The 22,184-nt window shown below is 40.8% G+C and overlaps 1 protein-coding gene across 1 annotated transcript; it reads right to left on the bottom strand.

Annotated features, from left to right (window-relative positions):
* Positions 1-217: 217 nt before the first annotated feature.
* Positions 218-19,457, bottom strand: palm1b (paralemmin 1b). The gene is made up of 6 exons (XM_086095646.1): positions 19,040-19,457; positions 9,922-9,976; positions 8,922-9,002; positions 3,468-3,583; positions 2,712-2,782; positions 218-2,200 (listed from the first exon to the last, which is right to left on the bottom strand). The coding sequence occupies exons 2-6, from the start codon at positions 9,973-9,975 to the stop codon at positions 1,839-1,841; spliced, it is 684 nt and encodes a 227-aa protein (XP_085951772.1). The 5' UTR covers position 9,976; positions 19,040-19,457; the 3' UTR covers positions 218-1,838.
* Positions 19,458-22,184: the final 2,727 nt, after the last annotated feature.

Genomic DNA, 22,184 nt, shown 5'->3' with positions numbered 1-22,184 from the left:
TTTTCATGTTGTTTCGATACATGCAAAGCCGTTTGTTCTGTAAATTGCAATAAAGTAAAAAAAAAAAGAAGTTTGTCTTCTACGCTGATTCTTCTTCTATGCTTTCTGTTAACTCCCTGTGGCTGCGCTACAGCGCCACTCCAGACTTGGCATACACATTACAGCCGTTAAACGTCCTCAGCGTCTTCTTTTGGACACAAAATGAACCACCCTTAAGCACAGTCAAAATATGTACTTTATATACTTACACTTAAACATTGTTTAAAAAAAAAAGTACAGTTGAGCATATCAACCAGTCAACAAAGACATTTTTACAGTAGCAACAGATTTTTATTTGGTTCATAAAGACACAAAAAGCATTGAGCGTGAGCTGCACAAAGCCTAACTTCCTCTTCTTCTCATCGCTTATGGGCCAAGAAATCTGGATGGAACCCCTGCTCGCTTTTACATTCACGTGAAAGGGTGATATAGCGCACACATCAAAAAAAAGACTCAACAGTGACGAGACGATCCAAACAGTTGCAAAGGCTTCATGCAGTGCTACGAGTCGACTGTCCGGAGGTGAGGGGAACACCGACTTCCCTGCCCCTCGGCAGCTGCGCAACTCACTTGTTCATAACAGTTGAAATAATACAAAAAGCTGTGACTTTCATGTACATAGATTTATATATACTGTTTACCACATAGTACTGACGGGAAGCATCTATGGAGTATATTGTGATCGAACGGCGGCTAGCGTGACTTTGGCTGGATTGATGTTGCACGGTTCAAGTGACACCATTTTTTTTTTTATGCAAGGAATCGTGTTTCTTCAGATCTTCCAAATGTAAGAATCTGATTTGTATCAGATATGTAAGTAAACGTATAATTTAACCCTATAAAGCCAAATTTATCATATTAAATTCAATATATTTTGAGCCCTCTATTTCATGAGTATAATATTTCCCCCCCCCATTAAAACCCTGACGTATATGATCTGACACATGCATTGCATGGATAATCCATTAGAGGGCAATATCACCCAGCTGATGGCTTTTCCAGCGCCCTAATATAAGCCTTAATGCAAAATTGGGCACTTGGACCTGCAGCGTAAATCCGTTAGTCAAAGAAGGCGCTGGTTAATGACACAAAGCTTACATGCACGTTAATGGTGATGGCCGTGATGGATTACACACAGAAGCGCAAAAAACAAATAAATACACTGTATAAAACATAATTTCATATCAATATATTAAAATACTATTCAAAATAATATCTTAGACAATATTGCAATATGAAATCGGCTGATAAATAGTTAGCTAGGCCTACACAGAGAGATATATATTCCGAAGCATCTGTGTCGTGTTTGGACTATGAATGATTATTTTTATTAATTTTTTTAGGTTTCCAGGTTTTGTCCCCCCCCCCCCCCCTCCACTTGAGGGGGTAGTGGTACAATCCAGAGAGCTAACAGCTATGTCCTCCCTTTCCAACAATAACAACAAACAGTACAGTACACAGTCCCATAATCATAATAACAATAACAAAGATATACTGAATACAATAGACAGAAAAATAGAAAAATATCAATAGAAATCAAAAGTCAAATACAAGTGAAAAGTAGGCCGAGTACTTGGAAGTCTTTGTGGTTATTTGTTGTTGTTGTTTGTTGGAGCTGGAGCTTGTTTGGGCTCTCAAAGGTGGTAAATTGGCATTGTACAGTCCCTGACGCACGCACACACCGTTCATACATTCTCAACACACGCGCACAAAGCGAAAGTACACACTTGCAAACAGACACATGCATAGGCGCACAAGCCTGCGCGTTCACACACGTGCATCCTCACACACGCACACGCTCACATGACCACGCAGCACTTGCAGCTCGGTTTCTTCTCCTTCTCCTCCACCCCTTCGGCTTTTTCCTTCTCCGCCATGCTCCCGTTGGGCGGCGCCTGGTCCTCCGTGGCCGCGTCCCCGGCCCCGGCCGCCGGCTTGGCCTCCCCGTCCTCGATCACCACGAACTCGGCCTTCACGTTGCCGTCGGCCCCGTCGGCCCCGGTAGCCGTGCGGCCCTCCTGCTCTTCCTCCACCGTCTTGTAGCCCATGAAGACGAGCGTGACGGGGTTGTCGGCGCTGGCCTGCTCGGGGCTGGGGCCCAGCAGCTTGGCCTCAATCCCGGCCACCTCTCTCTTAGGGGTCTTCACGACGCCGTTTTCTCCTTACGGGGGCGGCAGACAGCATGTCAGGGGGTAGGGGGGGGGGGGGGGGGAGAAATACAGTGAACCCCTGTTCATCGCGGTGAGTATGTTGCTGTTCCACATGCTACAAGACAAACACTCCTTATAAAGAAAAACAAAAACCAATACTAAATCTAATACAACTTAAACTAAAATGAGGCCTTTTTGGAAAAAAACAACTAAAAGTACTAATAATGAACTAAAAGAAAACAAAATAAAAACAAACTGTATAATAAGTACATTTCAGCATCTGTAAAAAAAATTTTTTAGTTTTACTTAAGTACAGGTGTTAAAATAAATACTTCTGTTTTTACCTGAGTACGTTTTTTATTTTCACACAAGTATCATGAGTACTTCTGAGTACAAAATGTGTCTAGTTTTCCCACATCCACCGGTGGCGTTTAATAGCTTTCGCTCTGTCTCAGGGAGCCGCATGAGGAAGTTGCTATGGTTTCCGCTCTAATTGTGTGTCGCCGTGGCAACCCGACGTACCTCCATTTTCTTTGGCCACACCCTTATTGGCTGGCGCTCCTATCTCCAGTTCTTCAATCTCCTGCTCCAGCCTATCTCACAACACAGAGACACACGCACATGTGCGCATTATTTACAAATGTGAACAGTGTTTACTGTATGTACCGCTGAATTGATGAAAATGATTTACTTCAAATGCCACTTTGTTGTGTTATTCTCAACCAGAAGATTTACGGCGAATCCACACTATATGAATTGGAATACGTTTGAAAACGTTCCCTTATTTTAGTAGTTCAAATCAAAAAGCTGAAACTCAGGTTATTTTGGTTATTATTATTTTTAAAGGCTTTAACTGACTGGCATAACTGTGTCCACATTTACCTGGGTTAATAGATAATACAGTCCCACCAAAAAAAAAAAGGGAAAAAAAAGACTACATAGTCACAAATTAATTAATTAATTAATTTTGGTGACTGAAAATTATTTATTTCAGAGGTTTAATTCAAAAAGTGAAAATCATTCATAACTTTGCATTTTGATGATTATTTTGACCGTTTCTGTTCATATCCTTTGCTTAAACTAAGGATTATATCACAGCCACATAGATGCTATTCATTGCCCATGTTAGCATTAGCCTGAAGCTAGCAGACTAAAGTTTAAGTGCGTACTGTTTGAAGTGGATCACTAGCTATTTAATCAGATGTAAAGATCTTGCATGGCACGCACACGTAGAAAAATAGCTTTCCCCCCCCCCCCCCCCCCCCCCCCGACACTGACCTGAGAATGACCTGCTCCAAGATTTTGGTCTTCACCTCCTCCTCCTGCAGACGCCTCAGCGTCTCCTCCTCGGCCGGAGCGCCATCTAACAACCAGCGCTCCCTCAGAGCTTTGGACTGCATGGACAAAAAAGGAAATTTGATTTCATTCGATTCCAAATTTTCGACATAGAAGATGTTTAAATGTTGTTCAAATTGAGAGACATTTTTCTCAAAAGTTGACGTCTATCCCCCCCCCCCCCCCCACAATATTCAGACTTTTTGATTGTCCAAAGAGTGGTGCACACATACTGACATTTTCCCTCCCTTGCAATTGATCTTGATTGTCAGATGTCTGAAAAAGATGAGCAACTATCCTCTTATGTGGGATGTTTTAAGAGTAATTTTTCCTGCCGAATCTTCTTGCAAAACGGTCGAGGGTCGATAATTGTCAATATTCAATTCCTTCAATATTTATCAAGTTCGGCCCCGTACTTGTTCTCATTAGGACAATAAACTTTCTCATCCTAATGAGTTTGAATGAGAAAGTTTCAAATCTTTATCCCCTTATCAATCTCTATCATGCTGTCATTTTAACTCGCTGTACAATTGTGGCCCTCCTGCAGATACCAAAACAAATACTTGTCATGGCTATGAGGTATAACTATAAACCACGGTGGGCCTTCTCATGCATCTGTTCTGACAGGAAGTGACGCACAGGTGACCTCTAGAGGCTGTATGGAAAATCAGCTGGGAACGTTTTCCAGCCCCGTCAAGACACCCCAAAAAAATCTTCACTTGTGAATTCCTCAGCAGTGATGCAAAAAGAATTTCGACAGTTTCTTTTCCCCTTCCTCCGTTTCCTGCCTTCTTGCATGCATTAGGCAGTTCGTGAACTTTTTGGAAAGGTGTTGTGTGTTAAACTGAGCTGTAAATGTCAGAGTAGAGCCCTGCTGTTTCTTATCAGGAGCTTTTTAATCTGTGGAAGTGCTTTTCTTTCAATGTTCCCAGGGAGTGTAGCAGTGCGCACATGCACACACACACACACAGCTAGCCATACAGCACACAAGACGTAAAGTCATAAATCAGAATTACCTCTCACACACATAGATTAAAGTCTCTCATATACACGACTTAAACAGTCCTATATACACTACTGAATACCTCTTATAGACCCTGGCCAAACACTCTTACACACACCACTGAAATCGCTTCACACGTCAAACTGAAATGCGGTAAGACTGAAATGTGTCAGAAGTGTGAATGAGAGTGTTTTAATAGTGCATGTGAGCACAAAAACAAAATTCCAGTTAAGAGTGCTTCTGTAGTATATGAAAACAAAAAAAAAATCAAGTGTGAGAGCGCTTCAGTAGTTTGAATGACAACATTTCAGGTTTGTTTGTGAGAGAGCATTTCATTTGTAGTGTGAGAGCATTTGTGCATTGTGTGTGAGAGTGTTAGCACTTGTGAGAATGTTTTTTTTTCGTGGTGAGCAAAAACTATTTTAGTAGTGCCATAGTGCTGTAGTGTATTGAGAGCCTTTCAGCAGTTTGTGTGAGAGTGTTTCAGTTGTGTGCGATAGCATTTCAGAAGGATATTTGAGATCAATTATAGTAAGTGGTGCGTGTGAGAGCATTAGTCTACAGTAGCGTGTGATAGAATTTTACAAGGCGTGAGAGCATTTCACTAGTAGGTTTAGGAGTGCGTTTGCAGATGTGTGAGAGCATTTCAGAAGTGTGTGAGATTCAACATTGTGTTTCAATAGTGTGTGAAAGCATTTAGGCAGTGTGAGATGAAATCCATTCAGTATAATGTGAGAGCATGACAGTAGAGTGTTTTTGTAGTGTGTGACAGGGTTTCAGTCATGCGTGAGAACGTTTTGGTAGTGTGCGAAAACTTTCCAGCGGCGTGTGAGATCAGTTCAGTCGTGAGTGTGTGTTTCAGCAGTGTGTGATAGCTTTTCAGCAGTGTGTGTGGCAGCCTTTCAGTAGTGTGCGAAAGGAATTTTAACAGTGTGTTGACTATGTGAGTGCTTCAGTTGACCGCGGGAGAGGTAATTCTGAATTATGTCCCGGACGGCAGCTCATAGTCAAGGGTGTTGTCGTACTAATATAGAGCAGCAAGAACACACGCACACACACACACACACACACACACACACACACACACACACACACACACACACACACACACACACACACACGCTGTAATTCAACACCCTTCCTACGCCAGACCTGCACTGAATCTAAAAATCCCTTCTCTCTCTCTCTCTCTCCCTCTCTCCCTCCCTCCAACCCTCCCTCCCTCCCTCTCCTGGCTCAATCTCAATTCTGCCACACCCTACTCCGCCAGCAGATGACATCATGTAATGTACTCACACACACACACACACACACACACACACACACACACACACACACACACACACACACACACACACACACACACACACACACACACACACACACACACACACACACACACACACACACACACACACACAAGCAGGGTCATAAAGTTATGTGTCTCTCCATTGTTCTATTGGATAAAAAGCTGCAAACGTAGCATACAAAGGGCGGAACTGCAGCAACACACACACGCGCACGCACGCACGCACGCACGTCTCTGGGGACATTACATAGACTCGCTATTATTTCACGGGAGAGTTTACCACTATCAAAAGACGAGCTCTGCTCGACTACGTCTCCATTAAAGCAGGTTGCACTGCCAAGTAGACCGCATTTGCTGATGATGTCCCAACAAATAGTAACACTCCCAAAATGTCTTTCCAAGCAGCTTATGCTAAGCTAACAAGCAAAATATACTGAAAGAATTTGATCTCACTTCATCTTTCCCATTTGAAATGAATGGGAATGCCATTAATTTGTTCCAGCATAAAAATTTTAAAAAAAGCATTATTAATGGCATCTTTTTGCCACACTTTGCATCAATTGAGTGATCATGGTACTGCTGCCTACTTGGCCACTTGAAGGCAGTATAAGACAGACCGATATACTGTATGTGGACGAATAGTCAATTAGGCTCCTCAGCTTGTCTCAATTGTTTACAGAAGATAAAAAATAAATGATTGAGTACTGTTGTATCTAAATGTGATACTGCACTGTTTACCATTATGTGCACTAGCATTAAGCTAGCTGACAAAAGGCTAAGAAATGCGGTTGTTTTAAATACACATCCTTTGCCGCCATCTTGTGAAACCTCCCCCAACAACCCCCACCCTTCCTTTTGTGGGACGTCAATTAGTAGCTGATTTTTTTTGCTATGGGGCGCTTAAAAGGAAACAGGCCATAATTATTAAAAATTGACTTTTTCAACGCGGTTTTCCTCATTAGCAGACACGACCAGGCTACGAAGACTTGCTGCGGCTAGCACAAATTTATTTTGATTGTAGCGTTTGATAACACTTTCTATGCGTGCATGTGTGTCTGTGAGGCGTTTCCTGTTGGCGGGAGTGGGACAAAGCTGCGTTTCCTCTGCCAAAGCCGTCTGCATTGTTTGAGGCTTGCGCGTTCCCTCACTGAGGTACACAATGACCGCACACACAAAACGCGACAAGGGATGAGTTCCGAAAATAGATGAGCTCGTATCACACACGCTCACTGCCATCTTTGCGTTCTTAGTTACTAGCAGGGCTGGAACGGACTATGAATATGTTTCAGGTATCTGTAGTTCACCTTCTGTTTATGATGACTTTTTACTTTTGCTCTCTATGTTTGAAAACATGTTTGATGTGAATTTTAGTCAACAGCAGAGGTCAGTGTAAAACCAAAATGGCAGGATGGACGAAAACAGCCTAGAACATACAATATTACTGCAAAGAAAAATGTTGCAAGCTCGGGGTAAAATAAGCACTTCTACTTTTACCAGTCTTTTTCTACCCAAGTATTTGTACTTCAACTGAAGTACAGAGCACGAGTATACTCTTGCCACCCCTGCTTATCGGCCACCTCGTCAAATACCTTTGATAACGTTGACGCATGCACTGACAAAAACCTTGCCTCTTGATATGACGAGTGCGTGAAGACTCCATCATGTGTGTGTGTGTGTGTATAAACAGCATGTGGGGGGGGGGGGGGGGAGCTCCTGCTGTTATCTGCCGTCTATTTGGAACATTCCGTAAAAGTGGTCAGGGAGGTTCGCACACGGGTTGAAGGAATTGCTGAGGCCGCAATTCGGCTCACATGAAGGAGCGCCGTCGCCCGGGAGGCCTGCAGTGAGCTGGTAGCGTTTGTTTATCATCAACTTGGATTTAAGCCTTTTAAAGATTCACGGCCCAACACGACTTTTGCTTGTTTTTGCACTTAAGGGGGGTTGCAATGGAGAAACGACTGCCAAAATAAATAAAGGGAATATTCTGTTGTTGTAGTAACATATGTACTGCATATATATATATATATATATATATATATATATATATATATATATATATATATATATATATATATATATATATATATATATATATACATAAATATATATATATATATATGGGGGGACAAGCCAAAAGTTGCAACAACCATTACAAAATGTCTTATTAACAGAATAAAATTTTGAAAATTTAATTTTTTTTCTTTATAATAATAACTCATATAAAAATAACTCATGTTCAGTATTTTAAATGCTATTATTGCACTAATTTAATTAGCAGGAGCTAATTTACCAATTGATTAAAACATATTATTTATTTATCTCCCCAAAAAAGAATTAATACATTTTTTAAATTAAATAAAACAATATAAAAATAATACAAATAATAATATCGTAACTAGCCAATTTTAGCATCACTGAAATTAGCCTGCTTTATGATTACATAGGTCATTACCAACCATGACAATAAGGGCGGAGATAGAGTGTTGTGATGAGGCAAGATAAGAAAAGATAAGCATGACGACCAAATTGTCATGGCTTAAAAAGTAAAAAGTAAAAAAATGGTTTGTATTTTCACTGGTGGAGGCAGCACTTCATCACCAAGTTTTTAAGAAATGTTAAGACTTGCAGTTGTTTTTTTTTTAGATAGGCACTTTTGACTACATTTCTAAAATAAACAAAAAACAATTCACTCATGGTTGTGTATTATTTTATGAGAAATATTATTTTACAATAATTTAAACTGGCAATACTAATCTTCTTTATGTTGACTCAATAAAACCTCTGATTATTATTATTTTATTTGTTTACGCCCATTTTACATTGTGGTGAGTTGCATCAGCAAAAACTTTCAAATTCTTTGTGCAATCCTTGTTGCAAAAAGTCTAAAACTATAAAGGGAAGGAAGAGGGTTGACATGCCGGTATATGAAAGTCATTGTATTTTCACAGTAAACCTTTATGGATTCAATTAGTGATTCATGACATCCCTTTACATTGTGCTGACCTAATTTCCTCTTGGCTTAAGCTGCCTTTAAAAACAATGAGGTTTCTGTTTTATTTTTTGGTTTGTTTCTTTTGTAGCGTACCTTGAGATGCTGGAGTTGTCGTCGGTCATCGTCCAGCTGTCTCCTCTTGTTCTCAATCTCTGTCTGCTTCTTCCTTTTCTCCTACAACCAAATTAGAACATTATTGTTATGCATATTCTGATTACAAAATACACAGAGAAAATGAAAAATACTCAAATAATAGGTAATATAATGGGATTTTGAAAAAAATATTTTCATGCAATTTTGGCTGTGGTGAATGAATATCAATAATAGTCATTCAAAGCATGCAGCAAGAAGTCACACCCTTCACTTTTTTCTGCAAGGGTCCCTCAGATTTTAACAATATTTTAAAAAAAATACTGAATTAACTAAGTTATTTTCAATTTCAAGCCATTTCTCAAAGAATATCACTCAATATGTCTGCCATTCAAAGCATGCCCATCTTTTAATGTTTTCTGCAAGAGTGCTTTGCTACTGAAATGAAAAATGTCTGTGTATGTAAAATAAATTCTGTGTGACATTTGTTTCTTACTTCAGTAAGTCTTTACTCTTACAAGTGTTTATTTTTTATTTTTTATTTAGTGGATAATTACAGAATAATCAAGTTCATTAGCTTTTGAAAATAGATGTTTTTTCTGGTCGAAACAAATGAGCATAAAAAAATATTTTTTTTTCTTTCTAAAAATTCACAAGTCATTTGGTTGCATTCAACGACTATTGGTTGAATTTGAAGTGTCTCACATTCAAAGCATGCAGCGAAATTCACCTATTTTCCTGTTTTCTATCACAAAAAAATGATAACTTGTCAGTGTTGCTGGTAGATAACGAGTGTTTGTAAGAAAGAGAAAGTGTGTGTGTGTGTGTGTTACATCCAGTAATATTTATCTTTCTTTTAAGTGTGAGTAATCACAGAAATAACAAGCGAGAGGGAGTGCACGAGTGAGCGAGCGCATTAGCGTTTGATGTCTTCCTAATGGTGCAAGGAGATGGACATAAAAGGTTCAGCGAAGAAGACGCTCCGAGTTGCTTTTCTACTCACAGCGATGACCTGGAGCCTCTCCTCTTGAGACACATCATCCGACACATCATCCATCCTAAAGGCGGAATGAAAGAGAGGGAGAGAGTGAGACGCAGGTCAAGCAAAAACGTTCGCTGAGCACAGCATTTGCTCGTTGGCCTCCCACGACAACAAACTGTCAACAAGTTCGACACGCGTTGCTCTGCTTTGCTTTGGATTCTTTCCAGCGCAGTAATGTGCCAGCAGGAGATTCCTACTCTACTTGTAATGATTTCCAGACAAGAAGGAGAAGGAGCTGCTGCACAGAAAGGATGGCAGTAATAGTGGGGAAGTGTTAGGATATAACAGTTCTGCTTTGCTTGGTGTGAACACAAACACGTAACTCCTGGTGCTAATGGGATGCTAGCCAACTTGCTAACATCTATCTATTAGCCTAATTTAGCTAGTCACTCCACAATGTTGTGTGCGTCCATGTTTCTGTTCTGGGAAGCTCCGGCCAATCTTTCCACCCCCTCTTAAAATCTCATCCCAATGGAGGAGCTTATTTTGCCGGCACACACGCACACAAACACTCACACAGTCAGAACCACAACACCGCCTTCTGCTGTGTGTCAACGAGCCGCATCAGCGTCACACGGACACGAGCGCGATCATCTGATCGACCGCCGCCCAATGCAACTGTGCACACAATACACTCACGCTGTCTCAATGCGCGCCTGTGCTGCCTTACATAAACGCTCCTGCTGTGGGAAAAGCATTCCAGCTCAAGTGTTTGTCAACTTTTATTGAACCGAGGCACTTAACTTGACATGAGAAAAAAGCTCACCACCAAACCAAAATGTCACTAAAAGTGTTGATGTACTCATCTCAATTTACTTGCTATATTCAGAGGTTGCATTTATCTGCGTTGATTTTAAATTTTGACGGATTCAACTGGTTAAAAAGTCTACACGGCCTTGTTAAAATGGCATACAGTATATACTTTTTAGGAGGGGTGTCAGGGATTACAATTTTTAATCGTAATTAATCGCATGACTTCAACAGTTAACTCACTATTAACCGCAAATTTTACATCTGTTCTAAATGTACAATAAAATGTAAAAATTTTTTTTTTTTTTTAAGTTTCCATACTCTTGTTAACATAAAAGTGGAAAAAATGTAAACTAAGATATATGGCTGCATTTTTTTAGTCATTGATACAGTAATTTTATAATAATTCATAAAATATACAGTGCTGTAAAAAACAAGTGTAATATTGATTTGTGTTGAGGTTGTTTTTCTGCCACTAGATGGTAACTTGTGAAATTGTGCAAATTTTTTTAAATTATAAAATACAACTTGATCCCAGTCTCCACAAATAGATGCATTATTATTAAATTTACGACTGCTAAACTTTGACGTGGATGCGTCTGCTGCATTGCGACTGGAATTCCCCCAATACAGGCTTTCCAAGTAATTAAAAAAATTTGTGGCAATAAAGGAATTTTAAATTAACTCACTAATTATGACACCCCTACTTTTTGTATTCACTGTATAGTTAAAAAATATTGAAAATTGTGATTGGCCAGTCTGCGTTTTGTGGGTGTGGCCTCATGTCAAAGGTGAATTCTAGAAACGCTGCAGCATTGTCGGAACATTGATTCGATTTAAGGCTCAAGCAAACACAACCCGACAACATCGGCCGGACCCGCCAATAAACAGGAAGTGGTCCTGAACAAACAAACCCATATTTTGTCAATATGTCAAGGCAGGTGCATTGCAGGAGAGCTGACTAACGACCGAGCCAATTCCCCTGATGAGTGCAGCCAATGCTCTTGTAGCATTTCCAGGAAGGAACACATTAAGGGCCCGCATAGAGCCCCACCGGCCTCGCCGCTAAGAGCAACGTTCCTCTGGCACCGATATTCACTTTACACAAGGCGGAAATATCATTAAACACATCCAAATGAGACATAATCCCACCAGTCCCAAAATGGAAGCTACCTATGATGATTGTCGAAATCAGACAAAAATGGGGACACGTTTTCATTGAATGCAACTTCTTACAGTCTTTTGCCACTTGTGTGATTTCTAGCTGTGACGTTTCACACACTGTATAGCATGACTCATGTAGGACGTAACTGTAAGGTTATTTATGCTGCGCCGTCTGGACGGGCAAAAAGGCGGACAACAAAAAAGATTATATTTAACTGGAACACCAACTGGACACCGTAGCAGCCTGCCGTCACCCACGCGCGCAGCCAGTAAACACGTCAATGCCTCCACAGGGAAATACTGCAGCAACCCTGTGGGATGACTTTTTTTTTTTTTCATTAGAAAAACAAAACAAACAACAAGGGATGCTATTAAAATCAGTCGAGTGGAACGATCAACCTGCAAAGCGCGAAAAACGACAAGCGGCTACTTAACTTTTTAATTGGAGACTTGTGCATGAGAGGCAATCGTCAGCTCAGCTCAGAGTGGCACTTTTGCCATCAAGGGGGAGAAGAGAAGTTCATTTGGAGGCAATTAAGGTGAGATCAAAACAAATGACGCTTTCTGCCCCGAAGAAAGGGTTTGATTAAACAATCTAAAATATGACAAATAAACAACAATATGGTTATATTTCTTATACCGTCAACAGTTTTTATTTCTTCAATTCATATTGAGCATAGCAGCAAACTGTATTTTCTTGTCTAGAAACGTTTTCAGTAGGGCAATTTCAAACGCAAATTAAAATTCAAGCTTAGTATTTCTGCGTTGTATGATAGCAAAGCTAAATTGACTTAACTCATTCACTGCCATTGACGGCTTTAAACGTCAAAAATTCATTTGAACTTTTTCTATTAGTTAAAATGTTTTTTCCCACTTTTGTTAACAAGAGTATGAAAACCTAGAATTGTTTTATTGTACATTTAGAACAGATATGAAATTTGTGATTAATCGCGAGTTAACTCGTGAAGTCATGCAATTAATTACGATTAAAAAGTTGAATCGCCTGACGCTCCTAATTTTTAATCATCTTTTCTTTTCTTTTAATCGCGTCAGGCGATTAAAATTTCTTATTGTAATTAATCCCATAACTTCAATAGTTAACTCACGATTAATCATACATTTTATATCTGTTCCAAATGTAAATTAAAAAACATTTATAGGTTTTCATACTCTTGTTAACAGAAATACAGAAAACAGAAATAGTTCAAATACATTTTTGACGTCAATAGCCGTCAATGGCAGTGAATGAGTTAACAACAACATGCTCAAGGGATCGAATTCAAGGGCCATATTTTACCCACTACTGCTTTAAAGGGTAAGCAAGACAGCAAGTTGGCAACAAATGAATGGATTATCCCACACGTACAAGTAATAGAAGTGTCTGGCAGGGGGGAAAAAAGAAAAGTTTCTACTCCACAGAAAGAATGATGACAGTCAAATGACTCTTGAGCTTAATGACCCTCGCTCAGCATTGGAAGAGAAAGGAAACTAATCTCCAGTTCCCCCCTCACACTGCTGGAGAAGCACTTTGCTTTCCGAATCTCCGCTCCACATTTCCACGCCTTCCTTCCTTTCGACCCAACTAATAAAGACAACAATAGCTCACATACACATTCCTGTCCCAGGCCAATCGCACACGCAGGTCAAGGCATCCGACCGTCTGAAGGAGCAACAGTCAAAACTCGAGGAAATCCGTTGAGGTCCAATGTTAGCAATCGAAGGGGTCGGGGGTGGGTGGGGGGCGGGGGGGCTACGAGATGGCCCATGAAAAACGTCTCGAGTAGTTGTAAACAATAAAATGAAGTCATGTCTGCAGCCATCTGACATAAGGCTTAGCTGTATTATACAATCAAATAAAAATGACAAGTACGTCGGAAGCTGTTAAATTTGTGGGTTCATTTCAACAGTGAGTCAGGAAAAAGGCTAAAAGTCACTGGGTGGGTGTGAGGCTTTTTAAATGATTATTTTTGGCATTTGACCGTGCGCGGTAAAATGTAGTGATCTGTGCCCTTTTAACAAATTCCCACGTTTTTGCTTTACATACCGTCTGACAAATGTCGCAACAAAGTATTACATCAGTAAAATGTGCAATTGTGATTAAATTTATGGGATGATTGCACCACAGGTCTAATCTATGGACCACCGTTGACACCAAGGTTGACCGTGTTGTCGCTCCACAATATTTTGTGCTGTGGGCAGCTAGTTAGTTCTGCCCAGTTTGCCTCAGATCTCAGGTAATGTGTAGACAATGTATTTATTTTTTATTAACGTGATTAGCATTCCAGTAGTTGTGGTTACTCCACAATGTTGTGTGTGTCCATGCTTATGTTGACGGTTAAGGGATAACTATGTGACTCCGACCAGTCTGCTTCAGATCTATTTTTATGAAGAGATGACACATAACGACAGTTAGCATTCCAGTAAACATGTGGTCGCTCCACAATGTTGTGTGCATGCATGTTTATATTCCAGGGAGCTATGAGCCTTATTACTTCCACAAAGTCTACCTCAGATTTTATTTTAAAATGACAATTACAATTTAGACTCTGGCCACTCCACACCGTTGTGTGTGTCCATGCTTATGTTGACAGGTAAGGGATAACTATGTGACTTATTAGCTCCGCCCAGTCTGCTTCAGATCTATTTTTATGAACGAACAACACCTCATAACGACAGTTAGCATTCCAGTAGACATGTGGTCGCTTCACAATGTTGTGTGTTTGTGTGCATGTTTATGTTCCAGCGAGCTATGAGCCTTATTACTTCCACATTCTACCTCAGACTTTATTTTATAAGTGAATAAGGAGTTAAAAGAAAAAAGACAATTACAATTTAGACTCTGGTCACTCCACACTGTTGCGTGCCTCCATGTTTATGTCTTGGCGATCTCTCTGACAAATTTTTCCCAGTGTGCCTCAAACTTTATTTGGTGTCTTCATCAGCAACTCAGGCCAGTATAGTGGACATTCCACAATATTATGTGCTTATTTGTTGTGTCGCGAATCTTAACGTGTTCTCTGCTTATCTTATTATAGTTCTTCTATTTCAAACAACCCCCCCCCCCAAACCCCACCCCCACACCCCCAATAGTCCTCTGGGTTGCATTAGTGTAGTGGAGACGTTACCTCTCGGGACAGAAATGGACTCCTATCCTGGAAGCGCAGCTAAAGACAAGTGCTTGTGTGGTCTTTTTTAGCCAATCAGCAGTATCCTCATATAGGAAGGCCGATGCATTAACACAACGAGGCCCTCCGATGCTAAGACAGGAAGCATTAGGTGCCTTCTTTGGGCAGCATCCCAAAAGTAAAAGTTCTCAAGAGGCTCGGGAATTGTTTATGTTGTTCCGCCTTTTCGCTCGGAATCGTGAGCATAAGTGAATGTTTGTGTGTGTTAAACTGGGGTGACGTCCAGTTCAAAATCCCGCCGTTGGCATGGCATCAATAGGCCTTTTGATAGCGGCCACGGGTGAGCATCATGAGTGTGCACCAACGAATATGAGCTGGGGGTGGGGGTGGGGGGGGGGGATTGACTGGGGAAGATAAAATGACAGTTTCCAGAAGATATCTGGTGATGCTCTCGAGCTTCAACTTATCCGTCATGACAAAGCAGTCGATGGAAAAGGGGGAGGGAGGACGAGGCGGCTGCTAATGTGTAATGTGACCATCCAGGAGAAAAGGAGATTAATAGAAACACACCGCACTGAAAGAAGCAAGGTGGGCCGCGTTGCATCATCTAAGAATATCTCACATCTCTACTATATACTATGTTCTTCTTATCGCGTGGAGAGTGAACGCTGCTGCCGTGCAAAGAAGAGTGACGCTGATTTGGATGGTCCAAAATTTTTGTGAAAACATATGAAATATTGGGACCCCGCCTAGTCTGGAAATCCAGACTCACTCTCCGGCTTTGCCTGAGTCTGGTCAACCGCCTTATCAGTCGCATTTCTGAGGCGGGGCAAACCTCAGCTAACAGTGGACTGAACCAATGAGCAAAGAGCGGAAGTGACGTCAGAAAAGCAACTCCAACTAACCCTAACCCTAACCACCGAAATATAGTTGTCAATTAACTCATTCACTGCCATTGATGTCAAAAATTCGATATGAATACTTTTTCTGTTAGTTTAAGATTTAAGGCAGGGCAATTGCAAACACAAATTTCAATTCAAGCTTAGTATTTCTGCATTGTATGATAGCAAAGCTAAATTGACTTAACTCATTCACTGCCATTGACGGCTATAAACGTCAAAAATTCATTTGAACTTTTTCTATTAGTTACATTTATTTTTCCCACTTTTGTTAACAAGAGTATGAAAACCTAGATTTTTTTTTATTGTACATTTAAAACAGATATAAAATTCCTGATTATCTGTGAGTTTGTGGCATTTGTGTTTGGCCATGTCATGCTATATTAACTCATTCACTGCCATTGACGGCTATAGACGTCAAAAATTCATTTGAACTATCTCTATTTAGTTTCACATTTTTTCCACTTTTGTTAACAAGAGTATGAAAACCTAGAAAAAAATGTATTGTACGTTTAGGACAGATATAAAATTCCTGATTAATCGTGAGTTAACTAGTGAAGTCATGTGATTAATTACAATTAAAAAAGTAATCGTCTGACTCCCCTAATTATTAATAATCTTTTTATTTTCTTTTTTATTAGGTGCCTCAGACGATTAAACTTTTTAATTGTAATTAATCACATGACTTCACTAGTGAACTCATGATTAATCAGGAATTTTAAATTTGTTCTACACGTACAATTAAAAAAAATCTAGGCTTTCATACTCTTGTAAACAAAAGTGGAAAAAATGTGAAACTAATGGAAATAGTTCAAATTAATTTTTGACGTCTATAGCCGTCAATGGCAGTGAATGAGTTAATATAGCATGACATGGCCAAACACAAATGCCACAAACCCCCACAGGGGCAAACATTATTCGCTTATAACGTTATCATCAGAAGCTAATACGACTAAAACTGCTCGCTAATGCTATTTGTTGATTTTTAGTTAGAGGTGTCACAAAAGCAACAAAACAACATTAGCGTCAAAGTCACTGCTCTGCTTGATATCTTTCTATTTCACAAAAAGCTTATTTTCTCTGCTTATTACTAAATACAAATGCATCTTTTTTTTATGAAAGATGAGTCTATTTTTTCTTTTGGTATGTTCTGTGTGTGTGTGTCAAGTAGTAGGACGCAATGGGCGTGTTTGTGTTTACGCTCTCATCACTTCAAGCCTGCTCAACAAAAGACGTGTGCGGAGACAATGGCTGGAAGAGACACTGAAAACAAAAACAAGCACTTTTGTGTTGTCTGCCGCACCTGCTGTGCGCTAACAAAGCAATCACGCGGCCGCTAACGCAAACGGTTTGTGTGTTTACTCATACAATCAGTCAGAAGCATGTCGCCTCGCTAGCTTGGTTAGCTTAAAGGAACTAAGCCTGTTTGTCAATATAGAAGAACGCAGATTCGAGCTTACTATACAGATTGACAGTGAGTGAATGTCATTTTCCGACCGCATCGTTTCCAATGAATGTAGCTGCAATGCGGGAGGCCGCAAAGCTTTATCCTGAGTGTTCATTTCGATTTTGGACTGATTTAGATCGCTATTCAGAACATGCATTCGTCGGTGTTTACATTTTGACAATGGGCCACCACATCGTTTTATCCACATCCTGTATTTATCAGTGCAGTTTCATTTTCTGACAGACAGGTCATCCGCGTAGCTTCATCCAGAGCCTCCTTTATATCTGCATTGATTTAGATTTTTGACGGATTTTAAGAAACTATGCAGAGGACTGCATAGCAATATCAAGAGCAAGCATTTTTACGCGTTCATTACGAATTTTGACAGATTCTTTGCGGGCGACCCCGCACAGCTTTACCCCAAGCCAGAGTTATAATAGTTTGGGATTTTTCATTATAGTTCGTTTTTATTTTGTTGACTTTTAAAAATTATTATTGTTATTATTATTCAGTTAGTTTAAATTCGTTTTTAAGCAGGTTTGTTAGTTTTGGTTTAGTTTTTGTTAGTTATATTTTTTTGTAGATGGAGGAGGCCTATTTGTCAAGTGCAATATTAAAAAAAAGAAAAGAAAAGAAAAGAAAAGGTAATTGTCTAAAAAAGTAAACTACTTCTCAAACCACTGTTTGACCTTCCTTCTTTTGGACGGACATGTATGATATTAACTGACAAATGAATAAAGCGAAGGACATTTTCACAATCATTATAGTTTTGTAAACAAAACATTTAAGTTATTTTTCATTTTAGACATTTTTTTAACTTAATTTACCGAAATGAGTTAGTTAATTTGAATTATTTTGTTAGGTTTTTGATAGCCTGATTTAATCTGTGTTCATCTGCATTTTTGAAAGGATTCTGACCACCATGCAGATAGTGATTAGTTTTAGCCCGAATCCTATATTCATTTCTGTTTTTGACTGATTCATTTTTATCTTATCCTTGAACTTGCATTTAAAATAAATAATAATAATAGTAATAAAAAAAAATAGAGGGGATCCACTACTGTTTTCCAAGCCCCCGCATCGACGGTCCCAGTTGCTAGAAAGGCCACACGTGCCTTACCGTACGCATACCGGTGTACTCTACTGTACCGACCTGAGCACATCAGCCTGGGAGTGGATACGCACGCACGCACGCACGCACGCACGCACAAAATCCAGACAGCCAGGGCTATGTCATGGCCAACACCGTGCGCCATATTGGAGCAGCAGACTGCTCACATCACATCACAACACGCACTGGAGGAAGAAGCCAGCCGGCATCATCACCGGATTCAAATGCAAAAATAAGAGGGATGATGATGATGATGATGATGATGATGATGATGATGATGATGATGATGGTGGTGGTGCTGATGCTGAGACGTATACACACAAACGCACGCACTCTCTCATCTTCGCTCAGCCGCACAACAAATCGATATGACATGATGAAGCACGGGCGTAAACATGTCCGGTTACACCTGTCGGATGCTAAAATGCAATCCAAAATAACAAACAAATAAATAAACACGCAGACAAAAAAAAAAAAAAAGGCAATCTCGCGGTATGCGCGCTTAATTTGTCATTTTTGTGTTCCCCGCGACTGCAGGATGTGCCCGCCACGAAGCAAAAAAAGAAGCAAAATCACGACTTACTCGGCTCCGGTGGTGGATCCCTTCGCCTTCTTCTTCTTCTTCTTTCCACTCCCACCCCCCACCCCCCCACCAAAAAAAAAAGGGGGGAAACACACGCGTGGTGTTTATTTCTCCCTCTCCTCCTTCCGCTCCTTCTTCTTACAAGCCACCCTCAACCTCCTCCTCCGCCTCCTCCTCCTCCTCCTCCTCCTCCTCGTCCCTCGTCCCGGAGGTGATGCTGGTCGTCCGGGTGCGCGCGCGCGCTTCTCAGGCCGACTGTGTTGGCGACACCCCCGCGGCTCTGCGCCTCGTCTCACTCGGCGGAGCTCCGAGCATGGGCGGCGGTTTGGAAGCAGGTTGTAATGTCGTTAGTGGGGAGGGAGGGGAGGTGAAATGGAGATGGGAGAAGAGGAGGAGGAGGAGCTGGGAGGAGGAGAGGGAGGAGATGAAACGGGGGAGAGGGGGGGGGGGGGGGAGGAGGGCGAGGGCTGGGGAGGGCCCTCGGAATATTAAGGCGTTCCTTATTATCCTGCTGCTCTTGTTGTGTCGCACCAACAGAAGATTTTTGTTGGATCAACTGCAGCTCTGTAAGCAAAATAAAAAGGGGAAAATACGTGTTTGATTGGGGATTTGTCGCCCTCTAGTGGAGAAACACGTCTATCATCCATAACCATATTTTCTGGGGCTTATTTTTACATAGGACATTTTTTTGGAGGGTGGGGGTATTTTTGCATTCTCCTGGACTCGAGATCGAATGGGAAGAATTGCACCTGCTTGAAATATCCAGCAGAGGGAGCCCGAGTTCAAGATTGAACGTGCAACCACGCCGCTGCTGCTGCTGCTGCTGTTGCTATTCTGGGTCGAAAATGTATTTTTAATGGAATCGCCCTTTTTGGGGGGCACATTTTTGGCTTTCCCTCAAGCATTTAGTTAAAATCCTTGCGACCCAGCCAGTGGCTCTTGTACTAGTACACTCTCTTGTTAGACAATTCAGTGTACTGTGGAAATGTGGAACGACTGGACTCACATACAGAAGTTCGTGTATTAGCAACGTTTTCCAGTATTAGTGCCACTTTTAGCTTACTAAAACGCAATTAAACCTTACTAGTGTACTACTGTGCAGCACTAGTAGACCCAACTAGTCGTAGGCATGTGTCAGGCACTACCACACCTTATTTATTTTTATTATGGAAAGCCTTTTGTCCTCACAAGTAAGACAATTGAACGCACGAGTAAAACGACTGTATCATACTTTTTTTTTTCATAAACATACTAGTGGGAAAACTACATGTTACTATAGTCAGGCAAAACTGTGCACTAGTTGGCATTTGCTTTCTACCAGTACTACTTATGAAGTGTTAACTAATAGAAATGTAAAATGTCACCAGTTGTACTTATAATCAACCACTTTTGACTCATTAGTAACATGCACGGTGGACATAAAAAGTCTACACACCCCTGTTTGAATGTGACCTATGACCTCTACAACTAAACAGATTTTTAATCATCTGTGAGAGGAGAAATAAACAGCCATCTGAAATAATGTGGTTGGATAAGTGTGCACACCCTCTTTAAACGGGGATATGGCTGTGTTTAGAATTAACCAATCACATTCCCGCTTGTGTTAATGGGCGTCAGCATACACCCGGACTCATTCAACGTGCCCCTAATTGACAACAAATAAAGTTCTGATGCTCTAGTAGGCTTTTCCTGACTTTTTTTTTCCACGTTTGGCACAAACAAAACAAATAGCAGTCAGTGTTACCATAAAACCTTCTGGCTTTATGATAAAGCTTATTGAGAACAGCTGAACTTTACTTGGGGTTATTCAGTGTCACTTTAAATGGCGACAGGTTTGCTGACTCTTATTCAACAAGACTGATTGTGATTGGTTGATTCTGAACACAGCCACATCACAGTTATATGAATGCTGCTGTTTATTTTTACTTCCACACGGTAGATGACATAACATTTGAAGAAGTTTGGAAAACATTTAGAGAGGAAAATTCTGGCATTTCAACAGGGGGGGGTGTGGACTTTTTATATTGAGATAATTAGGAAACGCTGATATGAAAAGCTTTTTTTGTTTACGCCATTTAATGTGGCCAAAGCTGCCGACAAATTTGAACAATCATTTGAGGATTTGCAATTAAAAAAGGGGGTGCGATGGCCCAGTCATCGCTGCTTTAATTCTTATCATTTCCACGTGTGTGTTTTTGTTTGACGTACCTCAAGGGAGCAAAATTGCATGGCTCATATCCGACAGGAAAGCCTTTTTCCCCAGCTTTAGTGTAAAAGCTGCCAAACATTTTAAATGACATTTTTCCCACCCAGACGATCAAAGCTGAGGTCGTTTGCATTAAAGCGGCGATGCGGCCGTGATGTGATGTCACGACATCGTCGCAAAGCGCTTCGCCGCCCAATCACGTTGCACTAATGTTTTTTTCCAATTCGCAGCCACTAGGGGGCGTCATTTGCACTGTGTGTGTGTGGATTGCTACGGTGAGTTGTGATATTCGTACAGCTCGCAGTTTACCGATCAATTTAGTCTTTAGATGAACGCGCGTCTTTTTGGAAACATCAAACATTATTTATTGTCTTCAGTGAATTTAAGCTGGATGCTTAAATGCACAAGTCTCGTTAGAAATGCGCTGTTGTGGGAGTGAACACAACACAACTTGATATGTGTGGGTTTTTCCAATTAAAACGGCTTTCCGCGACTCCCCTGCAATCAACATACAGTGCACGTTAATGAGCCTTGCACGTAATGTTTTTGAAGCACGGCCGCAATCTCGCTAAATCAAATTGACCTATCAAACTGTCAGCGCAGGCAGCCTCATATCTCTTGAAGTGTAAAGCAGAGAATGGGAAAGTGAATTTCCAAGTCCGGCCTCTTGAAATTTGAATATTTGGCTCCGACAAAGGGAATCTTTGGGGGCGGCGGCGGGAGCTAAGCAAGGCGAACGAGAAGGCTGGTATGCATTGTGCAGGGGATTTAGGGAGGTTTCCATACGAGAATCAGACAATAGTCTGCGCACGTCATCACGCGCCCTTCAGCCATTTTGACTGCACGCGCGTCTTTTTTTTTTTTTTTCCCCCACACAATCACGATAAACACAGTTGACAGATGAGGGTCAGACATGTTTTTCTTGACAAACAGCGCAAA

The sequence above is a fragment of the Leptonotus elevatus genome, chromosome 14 (genome assembly GCF_054856555.1).
Source record: "Leptonotus elevatus isolate MCC_2025b chromosome 14, RoL_Lele_1.0, whole genome shotgun sequence".
In the NCBI taxonomy this organism is placed as follows: Eukaryota; Metazoa; Chordata; class Actinopteri; order Syngnathiformes; family Syngnathidae; genus Leptonotus; species Leptonotus elevatus.
Note: the sequence above shows the minus strand (reverse complement) of the source record. Positions and strands in the feature narration are given on the sequence as shown.